This window comes from Esox lucius, chromosome 13 (assembly GCF_011004845.1).
Source record: "Esox lucius isolate fEsoLuc1 chromosome 13, fEsoLuc1.pri, whole genome shotgun sequence".
In the NCBI taxonomy this organism is placed as follows: Eukaryota; Metazoa; Chordata; class Actinopteri; order Esociformes; family Esocidae; genus Esox; species Esox lucius.
Genome location: NC_047581.1, coordinates 20,796,161 through 20,817,858, shown reverse-complemented (window position 1 = coordinate 20,817,858; position 21,698 = coordinate 20,796,161). Strand labels below are relative to the sequence as shown.

The window sequence follows — 21,698 nt, the reverse complement described above, 5'->3', positions numbered from 1 at the left end:
TGTTTTAAAAAAGGAAAAAGAATGATTTGTGGTGGGATTTATGATTTATCATCAATCCTGTGTGAGCTCTCAGATTTACTATTATTTCAAGATATTTAAACTTTTTATTTTAACATCTGTATTTTCAATATGTTTTGTATGCATTTTAGCAAAAAATTAAATTGTAGTTATAAAAGTGTAACTTCAAATTTCATTAGATACATTATTTAATAGTATGATTATAAAACAAAGACAATTGGCAAATTCATTAAAAGCTATGCCGATGGATGGCATTCAGCCATTTGGTAGTCTTTAGGCCAGTTTCCCAGACACAGACTAAGCCTAGTCCTGTCAAAATATAATGTAAATTAATAGATAGGATATATTCACCACTTACATCTTTATATACTATTAGCTAATATACTCAACCAGTATAAACGTAGGTCCACAATCCATTGAGCTTGACTTCTTCATCTAAGATTAGGCTTAAGATGCGTCCTTGTAACTGGCCCTTTGTGTTTAAAGAAAACTGATCTTGGGTTTATCAAGATAACTACTATTCAACCTCTGATTTAGACATGATTATTATCTGAAGGTCCAGGATTGTCCTCCTCTGTGGGTTTCCATATAAACGGTTATGATGTTAAAATTGAAGTGCTACTGATGCTAATTCTGCTTTACAAACTAGACTTTGGCACCCAGTCCTTCAGCTCCAATATCTCCCCAAAAAGCCTAGCTGCCTCCTGGGCACAACCTCGGTGGATGGTCAATCCGAACCCTCCGTGGCCATAGTTGTGGATCACCTGAAACAGCCAAATATCAATGTTTTGTCTATCTACTGCTAATCTACAGGGTAACTTAAACTAGCCAGACAACACATTGGTTGCTCACCTCAAATTTGGATTGTCCAGATTGCATGGATTCTCGCACCAGTCGAACTTTACTGCGAACAGGCCTGAGCCCTGTCCAGTCCTCCACTATCTGGGCATGCTGAGAAGACAAGGGATGAAACTAGATGATGTCGCTATTGTGTCAGCTCCACATCAGTATACAGAGTAGACAGATATTGTCACAATTAAGGTAATCAGTTCTGCCATTAATAAAAGACACAAACTGGTTACATATTCTGAAAGTGAACAGTCTGGGGAATATGACTTTCACAGCTGTCGCTACATACAAATTAATTCATGGACGCAAATGTTATAAAATGTGTCTTTTAAAATTGGGGCCTAAAGGGTTTTAGCAATAAATAAATAATTGAATTTGCCTCAGAATCTCTGGAAACCATTATTTGTGTTTTACAATGCATTTTTGTGCACAATAGCTGTGAAATCTACTGTGAACAAACTTATCTAGGCATACTGAGAATATAGAGAGGAGCTAGATAATATAGTTATTCTGAACCTGTACATGCTTTCTATGTCTTATCCACATTAAACAATATAGTGTAAACAGCAGAAGACAGATGCTGTGACAATTCAAGGTCCGGCCTTTTTCAAATGGTCTGTGACCTCTAACCTTAAGGCTGGGTTCCAGCTTGCAGGCCGCCTCCCAGATCCTCTGGTGATCCTCAGAATTGTTTTGCTCGCTCCAGTTCCCTATCTGGAAACAGCCACCAACCACCACTGACTGACTTCTACAGAAACAGGGTAGATGTTAATTCAAAGAGACTGAATATTTAGGCAAACTAACCCAAACACCTTCATTTACTGAAAGACGGGCCAGGTGAGAGACGACTTGACAGCATGAGCTTCCACAAATAGCCACAAGAATGACCACAGGTCCTATCCACGTACATGCACTATGCTCCCGCAGCGCACAGGGCATTTACCTTCCATTGCTCTAACAAAGCAAAGGCAAGGTGTAAAAATGACACCAGCTCTAAAGGCAGACTGGTATGACACAATACATGCAAGTTTGAATTTTGCTTTTGGAATCAACTTCACTTTGGAATCACCATATGCAAACTAATAACAGAAGGGGTGTACAGATTATGCATGGAATAACATGCTTGGCCTAAGTCAGAGCCATAAGCAGTTTGGTTTTGTATACTGACTTCTACATCCCTGGTTCAAAAAGAGATATGCAGAGCGTATATATTACCATAGCCAAACCCCATGGCATTCGGTCTGAAATCTGGCCTAAGACAAGGCAGATCCTACAGAAACTGTGCAGTCAAGAGATGGGACATGCAGTATGCTGACATAGCCGCTAAGACACCTTCAACATAGAGAAAATGTACCCAGCTGGGACAGCTCCTGCAGCAACAAGAGGTTCCCATTTAGGAACTAGGAAGGAACAATACATTTGTTTTGATCATCATGTCTTTCACTTGTACATACAGCGTTTCTCAACCCTGCTCCTGGACGCCCCCCTGCCCTGCATGTTTTAGATCTCTCCCTGCCCTAACATACCTGATGTAGCTCATGAAGGACTTGATTATGAGCTGATCATTTGAATCAGGTGTGACAGGGCAGGGAGAGCTCTAAATCATGCAGGGCAGTGGGGCGCCCAAGAGCAGGGTTGAGAAACTCTGATCTAGTGGATTTGATGGTGGAGTCCATTTCACGAAAACCCCATCGCCCAGGTTTAGAAGACCGGGAAGATACTGTATGTGGCTCCATCTCACTATATGGAGGCCAGATTCAACAACTAAAAAGAATGGGTCTCCTGTCTATTGAAATACGCCACGACTGACAAGTTGTTGGTCCAAACCAGAGCCCTAGAACACTGGGCAACAACTCCAGGTGACTGAAGTGCAGTGTGCTCTGCACAACTGACCTTGGTCCCTTCATTGAGTTGCCCAGACTACTGTGCACCCCATCCGCCAGAGAAACATCTGTTGGGATCACCTTGCATGATAAAGTCTGCCCATGGGGACTAACTGTAAGATCAGCTGGGGTCCCTCAACCAGGCTAGTACCTTAGGAAAAATGCAAACACCTGGACCGTTGGAAGTTGCACACCCAGAGAAGGAATTGGGCACATCTATAGCAGATCAATGGGCACGACGATCATCAAAGACAGCGAGATGAAATCTTTCCGTCCTGATCTTTAACAAAAATCCTTGCTTCCCGAAATGCTTTCCTGTGCCTCTGCTAAGGGACAAGTTGAATAGCCAGTGTACAGTAACTAAAGGGGAGAGCAGGTTTCCTCTTTCAAAACAACACTAGGGCGTCAGGAATGAATGTTAAGGAGGAGACCGGTGCTTACTCCCTCATCCTGGAAGGAGTACGACGCTGGCACCAATCCTTCTGGTGCCGATGTTTACCAACAGATGGCATTGTGCAATCACAGGAGAACCTAGAGCATGGTAACCCCACACCTTGGAGCACTTTGGAAACAGTTTACTTTGACACTGTTACTATGTTTATCAACTTTAAAATACAATTTGGAATAACTTCTTTATTAACATGAAACAGCTTTCATATACTTTACCCAGGTATGATGTATGGTGCATTGTAGGTTCCAGCTGTGAAACTGTGGGTGATGATCCAATGCTTTAACCATGGCGCTTGCACCTAAAACAGATTAGGAGGAATAGGGTCAGCCATGCTCCTCATGTAATTACTACACTGAACTTTCAACCTTGCAGTCTGACCTTTAGTATCTGCCCACGGCCTGGTGTGAGTTCAGGGTCAAACTGGAGGTCACCTGACCTCACCCCTGTGCAGTTGATGATGATGTCCACCCCACTGTCTACAAGCTGACCTCAACAGACAAGAATTAAGAAAAGGCAGAGGTGAACATTTTTTGTTATTGTAATTTAGCAGTTTCAATGGGTAGAGCTAGAATAAACATGGCTGATATTCATGAATAACATGGTTTTATTAAGGCCTAAACCCTCCCTCTCTCTGGAAAGGTCTATATGATTTCATTGACTATTGATATTGGATATTAATACATTCAGGATATTTGTTAAAAGTAAACACAAGGTTAAACTAATATGGTTGAGCTACACTCTGAGCATGAATGCACTGTACTGTGTGAGGGACTCAAGTTAGGTAAGGAAAACACATGCCTGGATTAAATGGAAATTGATATAAACATGACCAAATTACTGTTATCTTGGCACAAAACAGAGCAAAGGCCTTGGAAAAAACAGCACTGATTTTTGGGCACTTGTGTCACAGTCGTGGAGGCAGGACACAGGCGCAGGTGTCAAAGGTAAACATCCTTTTAATGTTCTTCTCCAAAAAAAAAAAAAGGCGCCATACAACCAAGAACTGAGGCAAGCAGCACAAACAATGAACCACAAACTAAAGCGAAACAAGAGCAACTTAAATAGGGTCCCCAATCCGAGACAACAAGGTGCAGCTGCCTCTAATTGGGGAGAACAGAAAACAGAAGCGCAGAGATGCCTAGAGGCATCCTCATGGTCAGACCCTAGCTGTGGCCCCCCGGGCGCATAGAGATGCCTAGAACAGTGTTTCCCAATCCTAGTCCTGGGGACACAAAACGGTGCATGTTTTTGTTCTTGCCCTAGCACTCACGCACCTAATTCAAACATTGCCTTACCAGTTACTCACTTGATTGACATAATCAACCAATCATCAAGTCTTTAATTTGAATCAGGTGTGTGAGTGCTAGGCAAAAACAAAAACGTGCACCCCTTTGGGTCCTGAGGACCAGGATTGGGAAACACTGGCCTAGAGGCATCCCAGCCAGGACCTGACACCTTGGCACAACCCAATCCAAACAATCACTTCTACATTAAAGTAATTTAGAATTCTCACCTCTTTGAATGACTCTATCTTCCTCTGGTAAAATTTCACTCCTCTTTCTCGTAACCTAGAAATTACAAATTGCGATTTGCCATATGTACTTTAAAGCAGTATACATTTATATAGAAAATTAAGTAAAACAGGGTACCCAAATGTAACCTAATTTAATTATTTCAAAATTATTATACACTACAGGTTGGCGCCAAACATCTTTGAACTTGAATGATATCAATTGCACACTACCCTCACAGCTGTTAATAGCTAATAGTCAGTTATTCTCAAATACAAATACAAAGTATTATTTATGAAACTGAAACACAACCAAATGGCAAGTTCTGAAATCTGTTAATATTTTTGGTATATCACTGATAAGATAAGTAATCCCTCACCAGTCCATCAGCCAAGGCAAGTATGTCTTTCCCTCCACCATGAGAGCAGTGTTGAACCACCCATAACTATAAAAGTCCCCAAAATGCATAAGGGGAGAATGACAGTAAATGTCAAAAACAATGACAAACCGATCCTGCTACATGTTGCATAACAGACTCATTTTTAAGTCTTGAATGGTGTACAATTAGATAACAAGAGTGACCATGACTAATGCAACAACAGCTAAGCAAATTTGTCTCAACAAAGTACCTGTATCCAGGAAACAGTTCCAGCTCTCTCTCTGTAAGCGTTCTGAAGCCCAGAACACTATCTTTAAAAGAGGGATCCTGTAATAAAGGAGGGTGGATATAGTTATTAGTTCCTTATCCATTTCCATTACATTCCATGATCATGCTGGCAGTGAATGTGATGTAGGTGATTCATTATCTTTTAGCCTGGTGACAATGAGACCCATTTGGGATTCGGTCACCATGTCTTCTAACTACATGGATCTGTCTTTGTGGTTCTGAACAACAGTCAATGCAAATGGACTGTGTGAATTCTGACTGTTTTCAGAACATACAAACATAATAAACTGAGTGAAGCCACTGCTAAGATTAACCATTGCTATATGGTAATGACTATTGACTTTGGACTCAAGTTTATGCAGTAGCTGTGTACCACAAGCATGACAAGAAAATGGGGATTTGTGGTATATGGTTTATATTCCACAGCTAAGGGATATATCCAGGCATTCTGTGTTGCCTGTGGTAAAGTGTGGTATACCCTAAAACAGGTCATTTTGTTTAAATCCATTACTATCCTTCAGGACTTATTGCATAATTATATCAGCTTAAAAGATCCAAGCTTAAAAGATCCAACTACTAGACCTTGCCTCCCTGTAATTTGAGTGATAAGATGTGGCCAAGTGAACATGGTCCAATGTTATCCGAGTGTAAATCTATTGAATGCTGTTTATCATGATACACAATACTCACTGGTGCAGACTCACTGCAAAGGTTGTAGCCAGACTGGAGGAAAATACCCATTTTGATAGAGTCTGGGGAACGCAGAAAACTCAGCAGATAGTCAAATGTCTCCTTACACCATTTACTAAAATCAGTCCACATGCACAGAGACAAAGTGTAAGCATTCCATTTTAAGACATTCTAATGACTTAATGACATGACTACAGATACAATGAATAAACAAAATGAAATCATAGTGCCAAGCAGAAATCTCTCACGTCTCCTGGACATTGCCTTTGTCGTAGAGGTATGGCTGCCAGAATCCTGCAGCCCCATCGCTGGTGGTCAGAGGAGTGAAGCGGTCTGCGTATACCTCAATGGTCAGAGGAATGATTAAAGAGTGGTACTGTTCAAAGATGCTCTGAGCTGTGGACAGGCCACTGACCCCAGCTCCAATCACTGCCACGCGCATGTCTGAAGATACACAGAGCAGCTGTTTGTTAATAGTGTAACATTATGATATACAATTACAATCAATAATGATTATGTTATTTCACTAAAAATAACATTAGATTTGCTTGCATTTTGTATGGCTGGTTTACATGCTTCTGCTCAGAAACAGATACCAATCCATTCTTTGAACAATGTCAAATTGTACATCCACTTGAGAATAACAAATTAATTTAAATAATCTGATATTGTAAATAGTGTAATGTACAATAACATTTTTATGTCAATAAAAAAGTTAATAATTAACTATGTTAATAATCGATGAAAAACCTATGGCAGTACACAGAAAACAAACTTACTGCGCTTATTGACCCGTTACCAAGCTAATTATAGCAGTGAAAAGTGATGTGATGGGTCTCATATGCCACGGATTTTAGCCAATCAGCATTCAGGATTCAAAACACCCAGTTAATAAGTAAGCAATAAGGCTGAAGGGAGGGGAATATGACCAATATACCAGTTACTTTCGGCTAACTAATTATATCAACTTAAAAGCAGCATTGTTGGGGCAAGTATAAATAACTGTGTGCGGGTAAAAATGGGCTTGGTCGGATTGATTCACAGACAGGGATTTTATGGGCAAAATAGTCTTTGTTTTTTGTGGAGTCCACGGGTGATTGAGCAATATATTGTTAATGAAACCTGGCAACCCATCTAGAAATTGGATGGCATGAAAGGATTTAAAAATTATAAAATGTAACCTGTTCCCTGCAGATTATGGGATTTTAAACATATCAAATTGTACATGCTTGCAAGCTTATGTTTGACAGCTTGTTTGACAAGCTTGTACACTAGCGTTTGAACACATGTTACAGTTGGAATTCCAATATATAGGTATAAATTAAACTCGAATTGCAAGCAAATGATGTTTTTTCGCGCTCTCGTAATTTTGACATTTACGAGAAGTATTTCGAAATTCCTAAGTGAAAATACAGCAAGCAACAGATGTCTGGGCTTTCTACTTTTGACCAACTAATTACATTTCTCTAATTAATTACATTCCCCATCCCGAAATTTTACAGAAATTTGACATTTTTAATGTTCCATAGCAGCGCATTCTGGTCCTTGTTTTTCAGTGGGGTCAGATGGAAAAACATTTTAGGAGGGGATCCAAAGACCGGTAAGATACAGCCTATTTGAACGTGGATTTCACAAATAATTCTAGACAACTTTTGCACATTTACACTGGAGAATTTTACTTAATCATATACCTTGTGTTTTAAGCATTTTGAAAAACTCCGGGTTGGGAGCCAAATCAACCGACTTTGATTTGTATACGACTCACCGAAAAGACTCGAATGCACATTAAAGTCTCTGCGATGTGCTGTAATATAGATTTGGTGACCTAATATAACTAAACTCCATGAGTAACGGGAATACATTATCGCACAAACAAAACTCCATATGTAAGTAAGTTCCCAATGTATTTTGACATTAGAACGTTTGCAAAGCTGGAATTCTGAATTGCTGCTCCCTGACTTAGTAGGCTACTAAAGCAGATGTGCGCTATCCAACTGTTCCACAATAACAGAATTTACTTTTAAGCAGTTTGTACATTGGCTACCAACTTCTAACGTTGTCTGTATCTAGCAGGATATTTGTTTTTGATGCAACTTGAAGTGGTAAACATTCTCGAAAATGCGATGTCGGATTGTTGGATGCAGCATTTTAAGCTACACAGGAGTGGTGAAAGTCAATTAGAAATCATTACAGAGACTAGAAAATTGTATTTACCTTCGAATTTGCCTTGTTCCCGTGACAGTCTGAGTTCAAACTTATCGCGTCACATGGTTCAATGTAAAAAAACGTCAATGGTACAATCCCTCATGGTAGCCTTGGTTAGTTAATAGCTGTGGGAACGAAATTGTTTTATAACTATATAATATATTAGGTTACAACTATGGGATAACGAATAGTTTTTATTATTCGTTATTACTAGGACTTGCGAAGCAAGAGTGGTCAGTGGTCATCGAAATTTCTTATTTAGAACGCTATCTGCTCATATGGTTAAAACTAGACACTCAACAGACACCTACATTGGGTTTGTTGTTTCAAGCATTTTACAATGCCAGCCACATCATGCGTTTGCTGACAGAAGTCATGTTTTATTTTAGGGAAGAGAAGAGTGACAGTAGAGGGGAAAACCACTACCTGGGTATGTGAAGCTAACCTTTAGCGCGCTATGGAGTTTGGTTGGTGCCAAAAGTTGCCCATGCACAGAATGACTCTTGATCAAGGCACTACAATCTCAACACAGCTTGTAACAAACAATTGTAACTTTGTTGGTGTCGCCTCCCTGGTGTACATGAAAAAATCTGGTAAATCTGATTAATCGCTGCTCATCAGCCTTATCCATGCCTCTTATTGAATTATCTTGTGGTTTTTAAATATCTTAAATTTTAGGGGAAGCTAGTTCCACCATTTGGAGTGCTAAGATGGGATGTTTGGCAGTGCATTTCCTGAAAGTAGTGATTGGTTAGTTTCTCTTGCTGTTAGGTAGTTAAGTACTGTAGTGTAGTAGAGAATCCAAGGTTGAACTTTAGGTCCATGGAGTGTAGGGTTATGTGGAAAAACTTTAGAAAGTTGAACACCAGGCAGTCTGTGGCACTCTGGATTAGTTGCAGGGTGATGGCAGAAGAAGTGAGTTACTGTAGTCCTGAAGTGAAATGACAAATGCCTGGATAAGTACCTGTGCTCCGTCCTGTTTGAACAAAGCTTGTACTCTACATAACTTGAGAGCAGATGTAGTCATCCTTCTCAGGGACCCCCAGCCAACCCTCCATGTATTTGTTCTATTCCAGATCTAGCACATCTGATTAGACTTGTCAGGTAATCATCAAGCCTGGTAGGGATGTAGGATTTGAACATTGATTAGATTAGATTCAACTTTATTGTCATTGAACAAGTACAGTACAATGAAATACAGTTAGCATCCAACCAGAAGTGCAGATAGAAAAGGGCAGAGAAAGTATTAAGTATATTGTATGTTACATGTGGGATACATAGTTGTGCGGGTACAAATGGCAATTCTAAATTTCATTCTAAATGTGCAATAGAGGCAAAATGAAGGGGTAAGGTAGCATGTGCAACCGGAATGTAAAGATAGCAGCAATGAGGTCTCCGAGGTGAACATGTATATGTAACAACAAAAATGCAAGTACAATGGCAATTCTAAATGTGCAATGAAGGCAAATTGAAGGTGCAAAGTGTCATGTGTAACTGAAATGCAGGGATAGCAGCAGTGGAGTTTCTGAGGTAGACACATACCTGTAACAACTGAGTCCAGTTATACAAAGGGAGTAGTGCAACAAGGTCCCTGAGAGGAGGGGGGGTATGGTTAATGATGTGTCACTGCATTCAGCAGGGTTACAGTAGATGGAAAGATACTGTTCCTGAGCCTGCTCGTGCGGAAATGAAGATACCTGTACCGCCGGCCTGATGGTAGGAGGGCAAACAGTTTGTGGCCTGGATGTGAAGGGTCCCTGAAGATGCCGTGCGCCCTGCGCTGGAGGTCTACGATGGCTGGGAGCTGGGCACCAGTGATGGGCTAGACGATTTTCACCACCCGTTACAGTGGCGCAGTTAGTCAGTAGGCTCTTGAATGTGCAGCAGTAAAAGTTCCCAAGTATCTTGGAGCACAGGTGGGCCTCCTTTAGCCTCCTAAAAAAGTACAGACGCTGCTGTGCCTTTTTGACCAGGGCTGAGGTGTTGAGGGTCCAGGAGAGGTCCTAGGAGATGTGGATCCCCAGGAAATTGAAGCTGGACACACGCTCCACTTTAGTGCTGTCGATAAGAACTGGGGCATGACTGCAGCCTTTTGACCTCCTGTAATCCACAATGAGCTACTTAGTTTTCTTTGCGTTGTTGTGCAAAGAAAACTAATGGTGTGCCCACTTGTTGTGGGCACACCATGCCATTAGGCACTTGACCTCCTCCCTGTAGGCTGACTTGTCTTTGTCACTGATCATGCCTACCACCGTGGTATCATCTGCAAACTTCACAATGGTGTTGGAACTGTGTACAGGAACACCATTGTTTGAAGGTAAGGAGGAGAAGCTCTTCTTCTTGCTCTGTAGGCAAGCACCATGGCCTTGTAGCAGTTATGAGCTTCAACTGGAAGCCAGTGGAGTGTGTGAAGAAGCAGGGCGACATTGAGATGGTTGAAGACTGTTGCAACAGTCTTAGTTCAGTGGCCTGATTTGAAGCTGCAGGATCTTTCAGATGTAAAGTCACAGCACTTCAGAACATTTCCACAAAAATAAAATGTTGTGCAAACCAAGCCCCAGAAAGAGTTAAACCAAGCCCCAGAAACTCTACTTGTAAAGTATAAATGTAGTTAATTTTGGACATTCCAAGTGTTTTTTTTTTTTGTCAATATTTTCTCTCCTCCCTATTTGGTAATGGATTTGCTTTATCACAACAGTTCCACAGCAGGTTTTAGGAGAGTTTAAGATCAAAATATGCATCTCAGTGCACATCTGGTCAAGCCATTCTTATTATGACAGCTTACTCAACCAGAAATTACTCACCAGCACAATATGTGATTGAAGGAGAGCATATTCTCTGGTCAACTACCACGTTTGAGCTGGCAAGCACCTGACATACCACAAGGAGTCAGTAGAGCAATACCAAACAAGGCAGCCAGACATCATACCCATCCACCATGAGCAATGCCTTAACCCAGGGGACTGTATGCCCTGTGTCTAACAATTTTTTATTATTCCTATCGGTTTAACTTTTTAACCCTACTGGAAAGGCAAGCATTTCACTATTAGGTAACAAATCATGTAACAAGTAGAATTTAATTGATTTTATATTTTTTTTAAACTACAGGACGCCACGCAAAGACGTACAGTAGGGCTACTGAACCCAATACCTAAAGACCTCAATAACAGTAACGTCATAGTTGCGCGGGGTAAGCATGTTGGACTGTTTTGTGTATACGACTAAGCTAAGTAAAATAAAATAGGAACAGATTCTGTGAGTATTTGACCGATATTAGTGAATACTTTACAACATCAATCTCACCAGAATGTTTTAACTCAGAATTACTCTGGTTGGCCAGCTGACGTACAATCGCATCCCCTGGTTGAAGCGGTGTCGAGCAGGCCAGGCTGAGAAAGCCAATAGCATCCCGCTGTAGACGTCCGCGGGATGTATTTCGAGAAAGCCGCAACATGGGAAATCTATCTATGCTCTTTGTGTTCTTACGGTTCTTTATATGACATTAATATGTTTTTATTAGAGAAAATTCAAAAGCAACAACTGGCTGCCAGATTTAAGACGATGGAAATGTAAAGACAATGACATTCTCTGCTTCGCCTGCTGTAGACGCTGATACCAACAAGAAACAACTTCCTCGACTCACCCGGAATAAACCTATTCTCTAACAGGCTTCAACGGTCTGTCCAGATTTTCCCAGTCATGGCTCTGGTTACATTGCAGCGCTCCCCTACCCCAAGCGCTGCATCAACAGCCAGCACAACCAACACCAACGCGGGGGAGGTAAGCTAGGAAATTACCGGAGACGTTCTAGAAACGTGAAGAAAACTCAAGAAAACCGTGGGGATACGTAGGAGTGACAGGCCTAGTCATGTTAGCTAGATCTGTAGCCATTTGTCTAACTAGCTTCAAAGGTAACGTTACAGTACTAGGCTCAACTTTACTAGCAAGCAATATACCTGGCTTCCTATCTAGCGTTATATTATTACGAGCTGTCTAGAAAAGCTAGCCAAGCAAACGTTACATGTCAGGAATCTTAACACACATGGATGTGGCTATTGGTATGTCAATGTAGTACAGCGAAATTATTAGCTACCGGCAATCATCTATCGTTAGCTAGATTGCTAACGTGTTAATGAACGAAAGGCTAACTGCTTTCTCGTTTGCCATGGATAACAGAGATAGCATGTGAGTGAGTAAATGAGGCAGCTAGAAATTTCCAGTTGCATGGTTATCATCTTATACCTAGTCACGTGGTTCACTTTTATCGCATTATAATTTTCATGATGTTGCAACACAAGTACACTGCAACCTCCTTTAATAAGACCGGCTACAGTAAACCAAGCTGGCTAGCAGCATGACAAGTGGTGTCAGTTTGTTTATCCTGATGGTGAATGCATTAACGTTAACTTATATTGCTACTAATGTATATCTAGCTAGCTAGCCACGTGATGGAAGTCGTGTGATAAAATGTAATAGGCCAAAATGTTTACATTTTGCTGGCCTACCTAACTATGTGCCTGATAAGTGGATCAGGTATTAGGATTGCCGGCGTGTTTATTAGGCAAGCTAGCAAACAAGCTACTGGCTAAATTAAGTAATGTAATGGGCAACATAGGTTATTTTCTATGATAAATCGGGTGGTTTTGAAACCTAAATGCTGATTGATTGATAACCTTGTTATGAGACCTATACCACGGGTATGATATTACAACACATTTTACTGCTGTAAATGCTTGATGACTGGTATATAATAACAATGTGGTATCTCAGGGGTTTGTCCTGTATTGCCAGTGTAGCATGGCTAAGCAACGTGTCCATGCCCTCTATGTAATGCCGAAGAACAGCTCTTAGCTGTGGTATATTAGACATATGTGGTATATTAGACATATACCACATCCCCATGCTTTATTGCATAAATATATAGTCTTCTGTGATAATAATATTATGGTTATGGAATGTAATGAGTCCTCTTAATACCACAACATGTGGCATAACTTCATAAAGTCATGTAGATGTCTAGTCATACTTTCCTCTTACAGAATAGAGTCTGGCAACCATGGACTGTTTAGCTTTGAACACTTTCAGGACGCCAAAGCCTCATGATACCTCAGTGTCACTCAACAAAACCTAACCTTTTTAGTATTCCAAAATATAACTGTTACAGCCTACACAAATTAAAGTTATGACATTGTAATATATATTTTTTGAATATAGCGACAAAGTACTGTTTTTCTTCAACCTTCTCAACCAGTTGGGGGCGCTAACTGTCAACATATGTACAATAATAATGCTTAATAAAGGCACTAGTCTTATTATTGGAAGCCATTATTGAAGATGTCAGATATGGATATATTCTTTTGCGCATCATCTACAAGTTCCTATATTTATCTTCACTACCAATTGGTGATACATTTAGGTAATGTGAGGATGATTTAACTGATGAATGAAAAAATGCTAACATTGGTGCCAGGACTAGTATTTGTGCATTGTGTCTTGGAAATTAAATCAAAGCATGAATTCTTATCAAACCTTGTCCGTACCAACTGCCATGTAAAAGAAAATGATCCTAAGTGAAAGGATACACATTTGTTGTGAAAATGGTTGAGAGATGGTGAGACTGGACCAGCTTTCCCTGTCACTGCCTTTTACACACTTTCCATATGGGCTAGAATTGACTGGCTGCACCCAGGGCTCTGTCCGAAGCCTGTCTGATGAAGAGCAGCCAAGCCCCTCAGGATACTGCTGCAGCTATGATGTCATTCACACATGGAGGATGTAGTCTAGAGAGAAGAAGGGATGAGAAGTGGAGGGAAAGTGGTGGCACGGAGTAACAGTATGGTACACTTGTGATTTTGGTAGGTCAACCAAAAAGAGATGGTGCTTTCACTATTTCCTTTTCAATGGTGGTCGGAGTTTGGTTGAAATTCAAGGTGTGTGATCACAAAGCTTTCATAATTTGCTTGTCATTATTCCCACAGCAAGAGCTTGGTTTTCACTGTCTTTCATATGCTCTGTTTATTTACCCTAGCTGAAAATTGAATCCCCTTACATATTAGATTCTTTGCTACATTGTGAAATTATCCTTTGTCTATTCAGAACAGCTAGTTAGTTGCTTTTGTCATGTTTCACTGTAGTAGAATAATTATCATCCTCCCTTTCTGCAGACTGAATCTAGTGGTTGGGGGAACAAACTGTAGTCCCATATCGTTATTTTATGTTTACTGATGTACTGTTTTAACTATTGCAATATCATTTTTGTGCTATTTGGCTGTACATGCACCTGAACTCCAGACTTTTTCAGAGCTTGTTTTCTAGTTTATTAGCACTTTTATTTCCATTAGTAATCAGAACAAGTTTCCCAAGGCTCTTTTTTTGTGCACTAGTAGATAGGGTGAACAGTATATTTAGAAGCAATTCAAATCATTGAGTTATGAGAATTTGAATATATATTGTATTGGCACCTAAGTATCATGACAGTATTGTATCGTAAGGTCCCTGGCAATTCCCAGCAGTAACTGAAACCCAATTTAAACACAGCAATTGACACCTCCCTGGTTTAAGTTTCACCTGGACCTTGATGGCATTAGCCTAGTTGAATGGGTATACTGTAGAGCATCTACAGAGGCATCCGTATCATATTACATGACATTTTGTATAGATGGAGGAAAAAAGCCTTTACCTACAGATTTTGTCATTATAACAATTTTCTAACAATGGCATGTCTGTTTGCCGTTTTGAACGCATTCTGCTCAACACAAGTGTGATGCTCTTTGGATGTTTATGCCTTATTGTACAGGAAAGTGGTGAAAGCTAGATGGTGGAGTTTTGTTTCTGGAAGAGCAGTAAGTTGGATTGAAACCCACACTGCTGGAGTGTATGTACACCAGATGAATCAGCTTAGACCATTGGACCACTTTAGACAGCATGTGCCTCTTACTGGTAGCGCTTTGGTGAACAACCCTCAGGCTTTAGTAGGTGAAACTGCTGGAGAATGGTATGCCTACCTCACAGTCACCTGTCACCATGTAGCTATAACTTGATACTCCCACCCAGTTTATGATGTCCCTTCTGGTACAATGAAACCTTTAGAAAGACATAACTGTGGTGAAACTTTATCATAAAGAATGTCCCTATTCCCTCTGTCTGTAGTGTTGATTCATTGGGGCACCGGTGGATTTCTCTGTTACTGGGTTAGGTTAGGTTGGTATGGCATTAAACAAAAATTGAAACATGAATATTGGTTGTAAGCCTATCATTTTGGGGCTTTTGTTGTAGTAAAAATTATATCTGACATCTCTCTGTTGTGAGTCATTAGAATTAGGTTCCTGTCATTCGTCTGTAGCATAATAACCTACTTAGCTAATGCTATTATCTTGCCTTATTATGAGGCAAAGCATATTGCTTACACTGAATTGTAAGCACAACATGGAATTATGTCCACCTGATACAAATGGCTGGACTGTATCTAGTATCAGATTGGTAACGGTTGTTTCTGTTTCCTCTACCTTTTCTTGGTTTGCAGGACTTTGGCAGTGACGATGAGCGTCGTTTGAATCAGAGGTAAGTGTGGTAAACACTCCCTTTCCTTGAGCTACTGCTTTCTATTCATTGCTGTCTATTGTTTTGCAGAAAAGCTATAACAAGTTAAGAATACAGAAGTATATTAGCGTAATCTTGGTTTGTTAATGTGTGTAAATGGATCTGTCTGATTTGTCAATGACACGCACCACTGTAACAAACCATTAAGGCACTGTTGTCTGTCTATATAAAGTGGTCATCAATCAATAATAGACAGACAATGTGGTCTTTTGCCATTTGTTAGAGACTGTTACTGTATGGTGCTAAGGCTTTGTCTCTGTCAATTCACAGAGACAAAGCATTTATAGTTACATGAATCACAGATTACCGCTAAACCTGAAATATGGGTCATCACAACCACCAAAGCAAACATTTATTTTTATGCGTCTTTGAAGTAAAAAGTTGGTATTCTGTTCTGAATCTATAATTTAAAAGTCTTGACTGAAGTTAGATCTGCTTGGGGAGCGGTTCTCAATTTTAATGTTTCCAGTCAAGCCTACACAGCCAGATTGTTACCCTGCTGGATGGGGACAACCACTGACTGTTCAAATGCATTTAGTCTCCACTACTCAGGAGAACTCGCCTTTAACTTTCTGCTGTATGATCACGTTGTAAGTCATGGGCCACGGGTCAGACTGCGCTGCAGACGTGAAGAGGTAGTGAGACTTCACTCCGGGTTGATATCCAAAACTGACTACGAGTCTTATTCTCAGACAGATTGGTCCAGTATGTCCATATCTGTCCCACGTTTGATTACATATTACAAGTCTCAATCTAAAATATACTGAAAGCATTTAGCCATGTGAACCAATAAACTATGTGTGCCACTAAACCTCAGTCGTTTTCCCTTGTAAATGAGTGGCCCTCCCACTCTGTTCTATGAGAGATGCTGCTCTCTGGCTCCACAGCTTGCCAATATTCTCTGTGATTCCTCACAGGTAGATTTACTGTTGACTAACCATTGCAGACTTGGAAACAGGCAGGAAACTTTGTAGTTAATGGTTGATTTGACCTTGCCACACATTACAACTAGGGCTGTCACCAATTAATATTTTGGTAATCAAGTATTCTAACTAATATTCTGACCATTAATAATTTTTTTCGGATAAAAAGGCATGTTCAGTATGTTGGATAAAAGTAAAACTGTGCACAATATTTATAAAGTTATTCAAAATTTTACATCGCATGCTTTTTGGTTATGATTGGCATTGCGGAACATTTAACCTACGCAGTAATTAAATTGCAATTTGGGAATTGCACTGAAATGCAATTTTGGTTTATCTTGTTATTTAATTAATGCAAAGTACATGCAAGGATATTGTGCGATTGTCTTTTATTGCAAAAGCAAGTGTTAGTAGAGAATGAGTGAGCAAGCACCTATCTAGGGCATTAGATACATGTCTAAAACTTGTCCCCTTTATATAATTGCATCATTTTTGATAGCAGATGCAAGCATTGCTTTCAAACTAAAACCTTGACTCTAACCTTAATAATAATGTTGAAATAAAACTTCTAGTTGTTTGTTAGTTAGTCCGCTCCAGCGTCTAACGTACTGTACATTCCTTACCCTTCCTTGCTGGAGAACACATAGTCAACACAGCGCTCATACTGTCGGCTGCAGGTAGCTACCTGGCTAAAAAACCTTGCTAACATAGCAAGGGGAACCTAACCTCCGCATGTCTGATTCTGATTCCCCCACGAGTGAATGGTTCCTTTTCAAATGTTGCAGAATGGAAGAAGTCATCTTGTGAAATGTGAGTTCTGTCTTGTCGTAGTGACCTACAGCCAGGTTATCTTTATCAGACTTCAAACATCTGCCTTATTTTGTTGTGTGTTATTTTGCAAGACCTTCTTCAAATTTTCCCCACCCTTTTTTTTATTTATTTTTTTAACAGAAGCCTTGAGGCAGTAAATTATATTCAAGGATGTTTTTGTACTTTTTTTGTTCGAGTTACTTGATGGATCGTGATAGCCCTCATTACGACATCTAGTGAAATATTCATAACATCTGTGTACCTTTTTGTTGTGCAGTTTTTGATATTGGCACTCAAAGTGATGCACATCTTTGAGGAATGATATCAGTAGGATACAAGTTAAGGCCTGTCTGTCTTCTAGGTTACACTATTGGACATGCTACCCTGTTAGGCATCTAAACTGCAAAAAAACTCCACTTATGTAATGGGTAATTCTATTTATCGAGTTTTAGTAGGCAGGCGACACAGGACATTCAGTCCACCAACTGACCTGTGAAAATATTATAAACAAAGTGCTGTATTTACCTGGCAACTGTGTCTTTTCTTTTTAAAGCATCATGAAAGGACGCAATGGAGTCAATGTGTGGAGACAAACTAAAGAACCACTACAGCGATGTTGCATGTGGGCATGCTGGCACTCAGTGCTTCCACCCTGCTGAACTTGATAAGGATGACAAGACCGGGCCTTAGTGTAAAGGCCCAACATAAACACTGTAACATCATCCAGATCAAGGGGCGATGGTACCTTGCCTACTTATGATTTCACCAACTTAACCAACAGGGTAGCAGACTGAAGCAAGAACAAGTGTGCGAAAGGTTGAGAGCTGGGGTCTTCACTGGGTGAACGTATAAACTGAAGAGTTGCTCAAACAGAAGAGGGACAGTTTTATTCAGCGCACAAGCTATCTCCCATCTGTCTGTCAACGGTTATGTCACTCTAGTATCAATGATTTGATGCAACATGTTGCTTTTGCTTGTATTTTGCTATTCATTAACATTTGTAAGTTAACTTTAGGGCTTGTAGTCTGGGGCCTGTGGTGGGTGGACAGATATTCGCAACGTGTGTGTTTGTGTGTGGTTGCTGCTTGTTCATAGGTAACAAATCAAGGTAATTTATTTTTGTTTCCTTATAACCGATCTACTCTAACTGATGGCTGAGCAGGCCAGGTTGTCGTTCCTCTCCCTTCTGTGGTGTCAGTGGGAAGAGGACATCATGAACTTGCCCGCCAGAAGAGGCTTTTCTTCCATTGTACTGGTGTTTGCAAAAACCCTAAGTACCAACCCACCTGGCGAGTAGCACCTCCCCCTCTGCAGGCTGTGGAGAGTCCTTTACCGAGTAATCTATTACACCTTGTGAACACCTGGCCGTTCAGATCAGATTACTGGCATTGTAGACTTAGTTCAGACCAGTTCAAGGCATTGTTGGCCCTTCTGGCTCCAGGAGTAATTCTACTAATGCCCAGTCACGTGGTTCAGGCCTGGCTTCTCCCTCTCCCAGAGCTGTCCTCACTGGGCTGTTGGCAGCACTTTCTCTGGCTAATGTTGAAGGACATTTCCGTCTAGTGGTCGTTGACTGGCTAGTTGCCTGTGTCTATGAAAGTATCACAGACCTCGTTCCGGTGATGAGAGACCTTTGTCGTGTTCAGCACGTCCTCGCCGACGAGCTGGGTGATTTTCTTTGCCATATGCACTTATCTGCCTAACTTCAAATGTACAGTCTACCAAAAATGCAAGTTCCAAATACATTTTCTAAAGTGTCCAGATGTCAGCATATTTGTGTATGTAGAAAAGAGGGGTCACACCATACAGTGGCTTTATGCATACGCCTCAACTATTTCTAGGACCAGTCGCTAAGGTTTTTATTCTGTTTCAAATATGGACATTATTTCATTATTGAGTATGAAGGGGACAGAGTCAAAACAATTATATTGGAACATTTTGATGATTCTTCTTTATCCACAACTTTTTGTTTGTCCAGTTGAAACCACTGTGGAAGGTTGCTTACTTGCATCTAAATTTTGAAACTAAATACATAGCTACTGCATTTCCAACCGCAACTTCTTGGCTTTCATTCTAAGCCTCCAAACTTGTCTAGCTAACAGCTGAATGTTTTTTTTTGTTTATAGTTGCATTTCTCTTTGGAGGCTTTTTGAGACTCGACATGTTGTTATGGAAAATATTAATGTTATTTCCGAACAACCAATGAGAAAGGGCAGTCTATTTGTCAGTCAACAGGAGTGGCAAGTGTTGGAATGTTAGCCATACATTTCTGTCACATCAGCTGTACTAGTTATGCTCTGGTCCTGTATTTAATACTGTTAGTGTGGTCAGTTGCAGTGCTGCAGCAATCACACATCCGAGCAGACCATTTTGCCTTTAACTGGCTGCACTACTTGTTATTATGAAAATATTGACATCAATTCTATATTGTTATACCCTGGTAACGTACAGCTGAGACACCCATACTTATCTCATGAGACCTGCAACCATCTTCACAGTCCCGAAGTCTACTGTATAACTGACACAAGGAACCGCACCATTTCAGTGAGCACTGCACTTTTGGTTGCTTCATATATATATATATATATATATATATATATATATATATATATATATATATAAATAAATAAATAAATAAATAATATAGCGCAGGTAAGTGAGAGATGTAACAAAATAATGTTATCAATAGATATCAGAGTTTCATAGAATGTTCCAAATCCCACATGGCTCTGCCCCAAGACATTGATTTTTAGGACCAATTATTATTTTTTGTTGTTGTTGCTTGATGTCTTTATGTAACATTATATAAATTGAAAAAAACTGAAAAGGAACCAGGCAAGCCTAGTTCAGCCGGCCCGCAATAAAAAGTGATATATGTTGTTGATCTCAGTGGATTCAAACCCAGGTCTCCCATGTGAGTGGTTGTGTCTTTTCCTACTACACCATGCTGCTATATGTTTGCCTAGTTTCGGTATAGCATCTCGACATTAGGTCATTTTGTCACACATTAACATCACGCCAAGTTTGACTATTTCGCTAGACACCATTAAGCATTGTGTTAAACTGACTAACATTTCTTAAGTTTACTTCCACCACAAATAGCATTTATGAAATGTATATCATTTTGCCACTGGCCGTTTTAACTGCTTATTAGCCAGTAATAGGTTTACTAGTATCTAACTTACTACTTGAACTTAACACAGCCAAAGCTATTTTATGGCACAAAACGTTTTTCTTTCTTTCGTTCGTGAATTACATAGGTATTGTATCAATCAATATAGGTGACGATAATTGACTTTTTCGTCAAGTGTAAAGACGAATCATGGAAACCAATACTCTTTCACTGTAAATGGGGTTTTTATCTAGCTTTGATTGCCCCAAAAATCATGCATGGGTGCGTACTTTGAAAATCCACCAGAAATAGTCGCAACATTACCATGAACAGTTTTATTTTAGGCTTACTATAAAGTTTTTTTCTACCTGGAACAAATCCTAATGCATAATTTGCTTTGACTGTGACGGGATTCAAGCGCGGGTCAGTCACTCACTCAGTAGGAGACATTCGATCTTCTTGGCTGGATCCGCTTACGCCGTCCGGCAAAAATGAACATAGTTGTCTGGTAATTGTTGGACTACAGGAAGACTAGCTGTGGTGTCGCGCTAGGCTTCAGCTAATGGAAATCCCAATAAACATAGGAATGGGAGTGAGTGACCGGCAGTGGCGCCCCTGAGGTTAATTTAATTTGGGAGGAGCTGTGTGTGTCAGGTTTGCCTGTCCATTATTGGCCCATATAAAGAGCTTCTTGGCAGTTCTGCCTGGAAGTCAGTGGGCTGCTTGTGTGGCAAGCAACCTGCTAGATAAAGACATCAAGACATCTATGCTGAATAGTTGGCCATAGTCTCTATTCTTCTGAAAACAAATAGGTTGCTTTTCTGACATTAAAGAAGGGAAGAAAGCTCTTCTTAGAGGTCTTTAAGAATAGGTTTCTGTTAGACAGTGGTATAAGATCCTGGTTGAGAACTGTTTTCCCCCTTGCTGAAGGGGAAACCTGTTTCCTAACAAGTGTGTGTGTGTTTGTGTGTGGATGTTTT

At 40.2% G+C, this 21,698-nt stretch overlaps 2 protein-coding genes across 9 annotated transcripts in view; one reads left to right on the top strand and one right to left on the bottom strand.

Moving 5' to 3' along the window:
• Nucleotides 1-84: 84 nt before the first annotated feature.
• On the bottom strand, nucleotides 85-11,994 carry LOC105025596 (D-amino-acid oxidase). Of its 5 annotated transcripts, XM_020052708.2 has the most exons (12): nucleotides 9,817-11,019; nucleotides 9,239-9,391; nucleotides 6,318-6,513; nucleotides 6,070-6,184; nucleotides 5,342-5,418; nucleotides 5,092-5,157; nucleotides 4,715-4,769; nucleotides 3,580-3,684; nucleotides 3,417-3,499; nucleotides 1,498-1,615; nucleotides 871-969; nucleotides 85-782 (listed from the first exon to the last, which is right to left on the bottom strand). In XM_020052708.2, exons 3-12 carry the CDS (start codon nucleotides 6,509-6,511, stop codon nucleotides 657-659), a joined length of 1,038 nt encoding a protein of 345 aa, XP_019908267.2. In that variant the 5' UTR covers nucleotides 6,512-6,513; nucleotides 9,239-9,391; nucleotides 9,817-11,019; the 3' UTR covers nucleotides 85-656. The 5 variants fall into 5 exon arrangements, with proteins under 5 accessions (XP_019908267.2, XP_010894683.2, XP_010894679.2 ...); XM_010896381.5 differs by lacking the exons at nucleotides 9,239-9,391; nucleotides 9,817-11,019 and adding an exon at nucleotides 11,918-11,994; XM_010896377.4 differs by lacking the exons at nucleotides 9,239-9,391; nucleotides 9,817-11,019 and adding an exon at nucleotides 11,578-11,747.
• The window catches only part of ssh1a (slingshot protein phosphatase 1a), a 25,489-nt gene continuing 15,169 nt past the window's right edge, over nucleotides 11,379-21,698 (top strand). Inside the window, exons 1-3 of one of the 4 annotated variants that reach the window (XM_010896374.5) lie at nucleotides 11,379-11,464; nucleotides 11,881-12,054; nucleotides 15,797-15,834. In XM_010896374.5, the coding sequence (XP_010894676.2) occupies nucleotides 11,974-12,054; nucleotides 15,797-15,834 (119 nt within the window). In that variant the 5' untranslated portion in view covers nucleotides 11,379-11,464; nucleotides 11,881-11,973. Of the gene's footprint in view, nucleotides 11,465-11,880; nucleotides 12,055-12,445; nucleotides 14,205-15,796; nucleotides 15,835-21,698 lie in introns of those variants that run through there. The other 3 variants (XM_010896375.5, XM_034296424.1, XM_034296423.1) reach the window with 3 other exon arrangements.

Bases quoted from the DNA above. Each gene is read 5' to 3' on its own strand.
- LOC105025596 (XM_010896377.4), bottom strand. From the start codon at position 11,728: ATGTTGCGGCTTTCTCGAAATACATCCCGCGGACGTCTACAGCGGGAT. The intron at 3,685-4,714 runs GTGAGAATTCTA...TGTTGAGGTCAG, and splicing joins AGATAGAGTCATTCAAAGAG to CTTGTAGACAGTGGGGTGGA. The intron at 3,500-3,579 runs GTCAGACTGCAA...AATCTGTTTTAG, and splicing joins GCCGTGGGCAGATACTAAAG to GTGCAAGCGCCATGGTTAAA.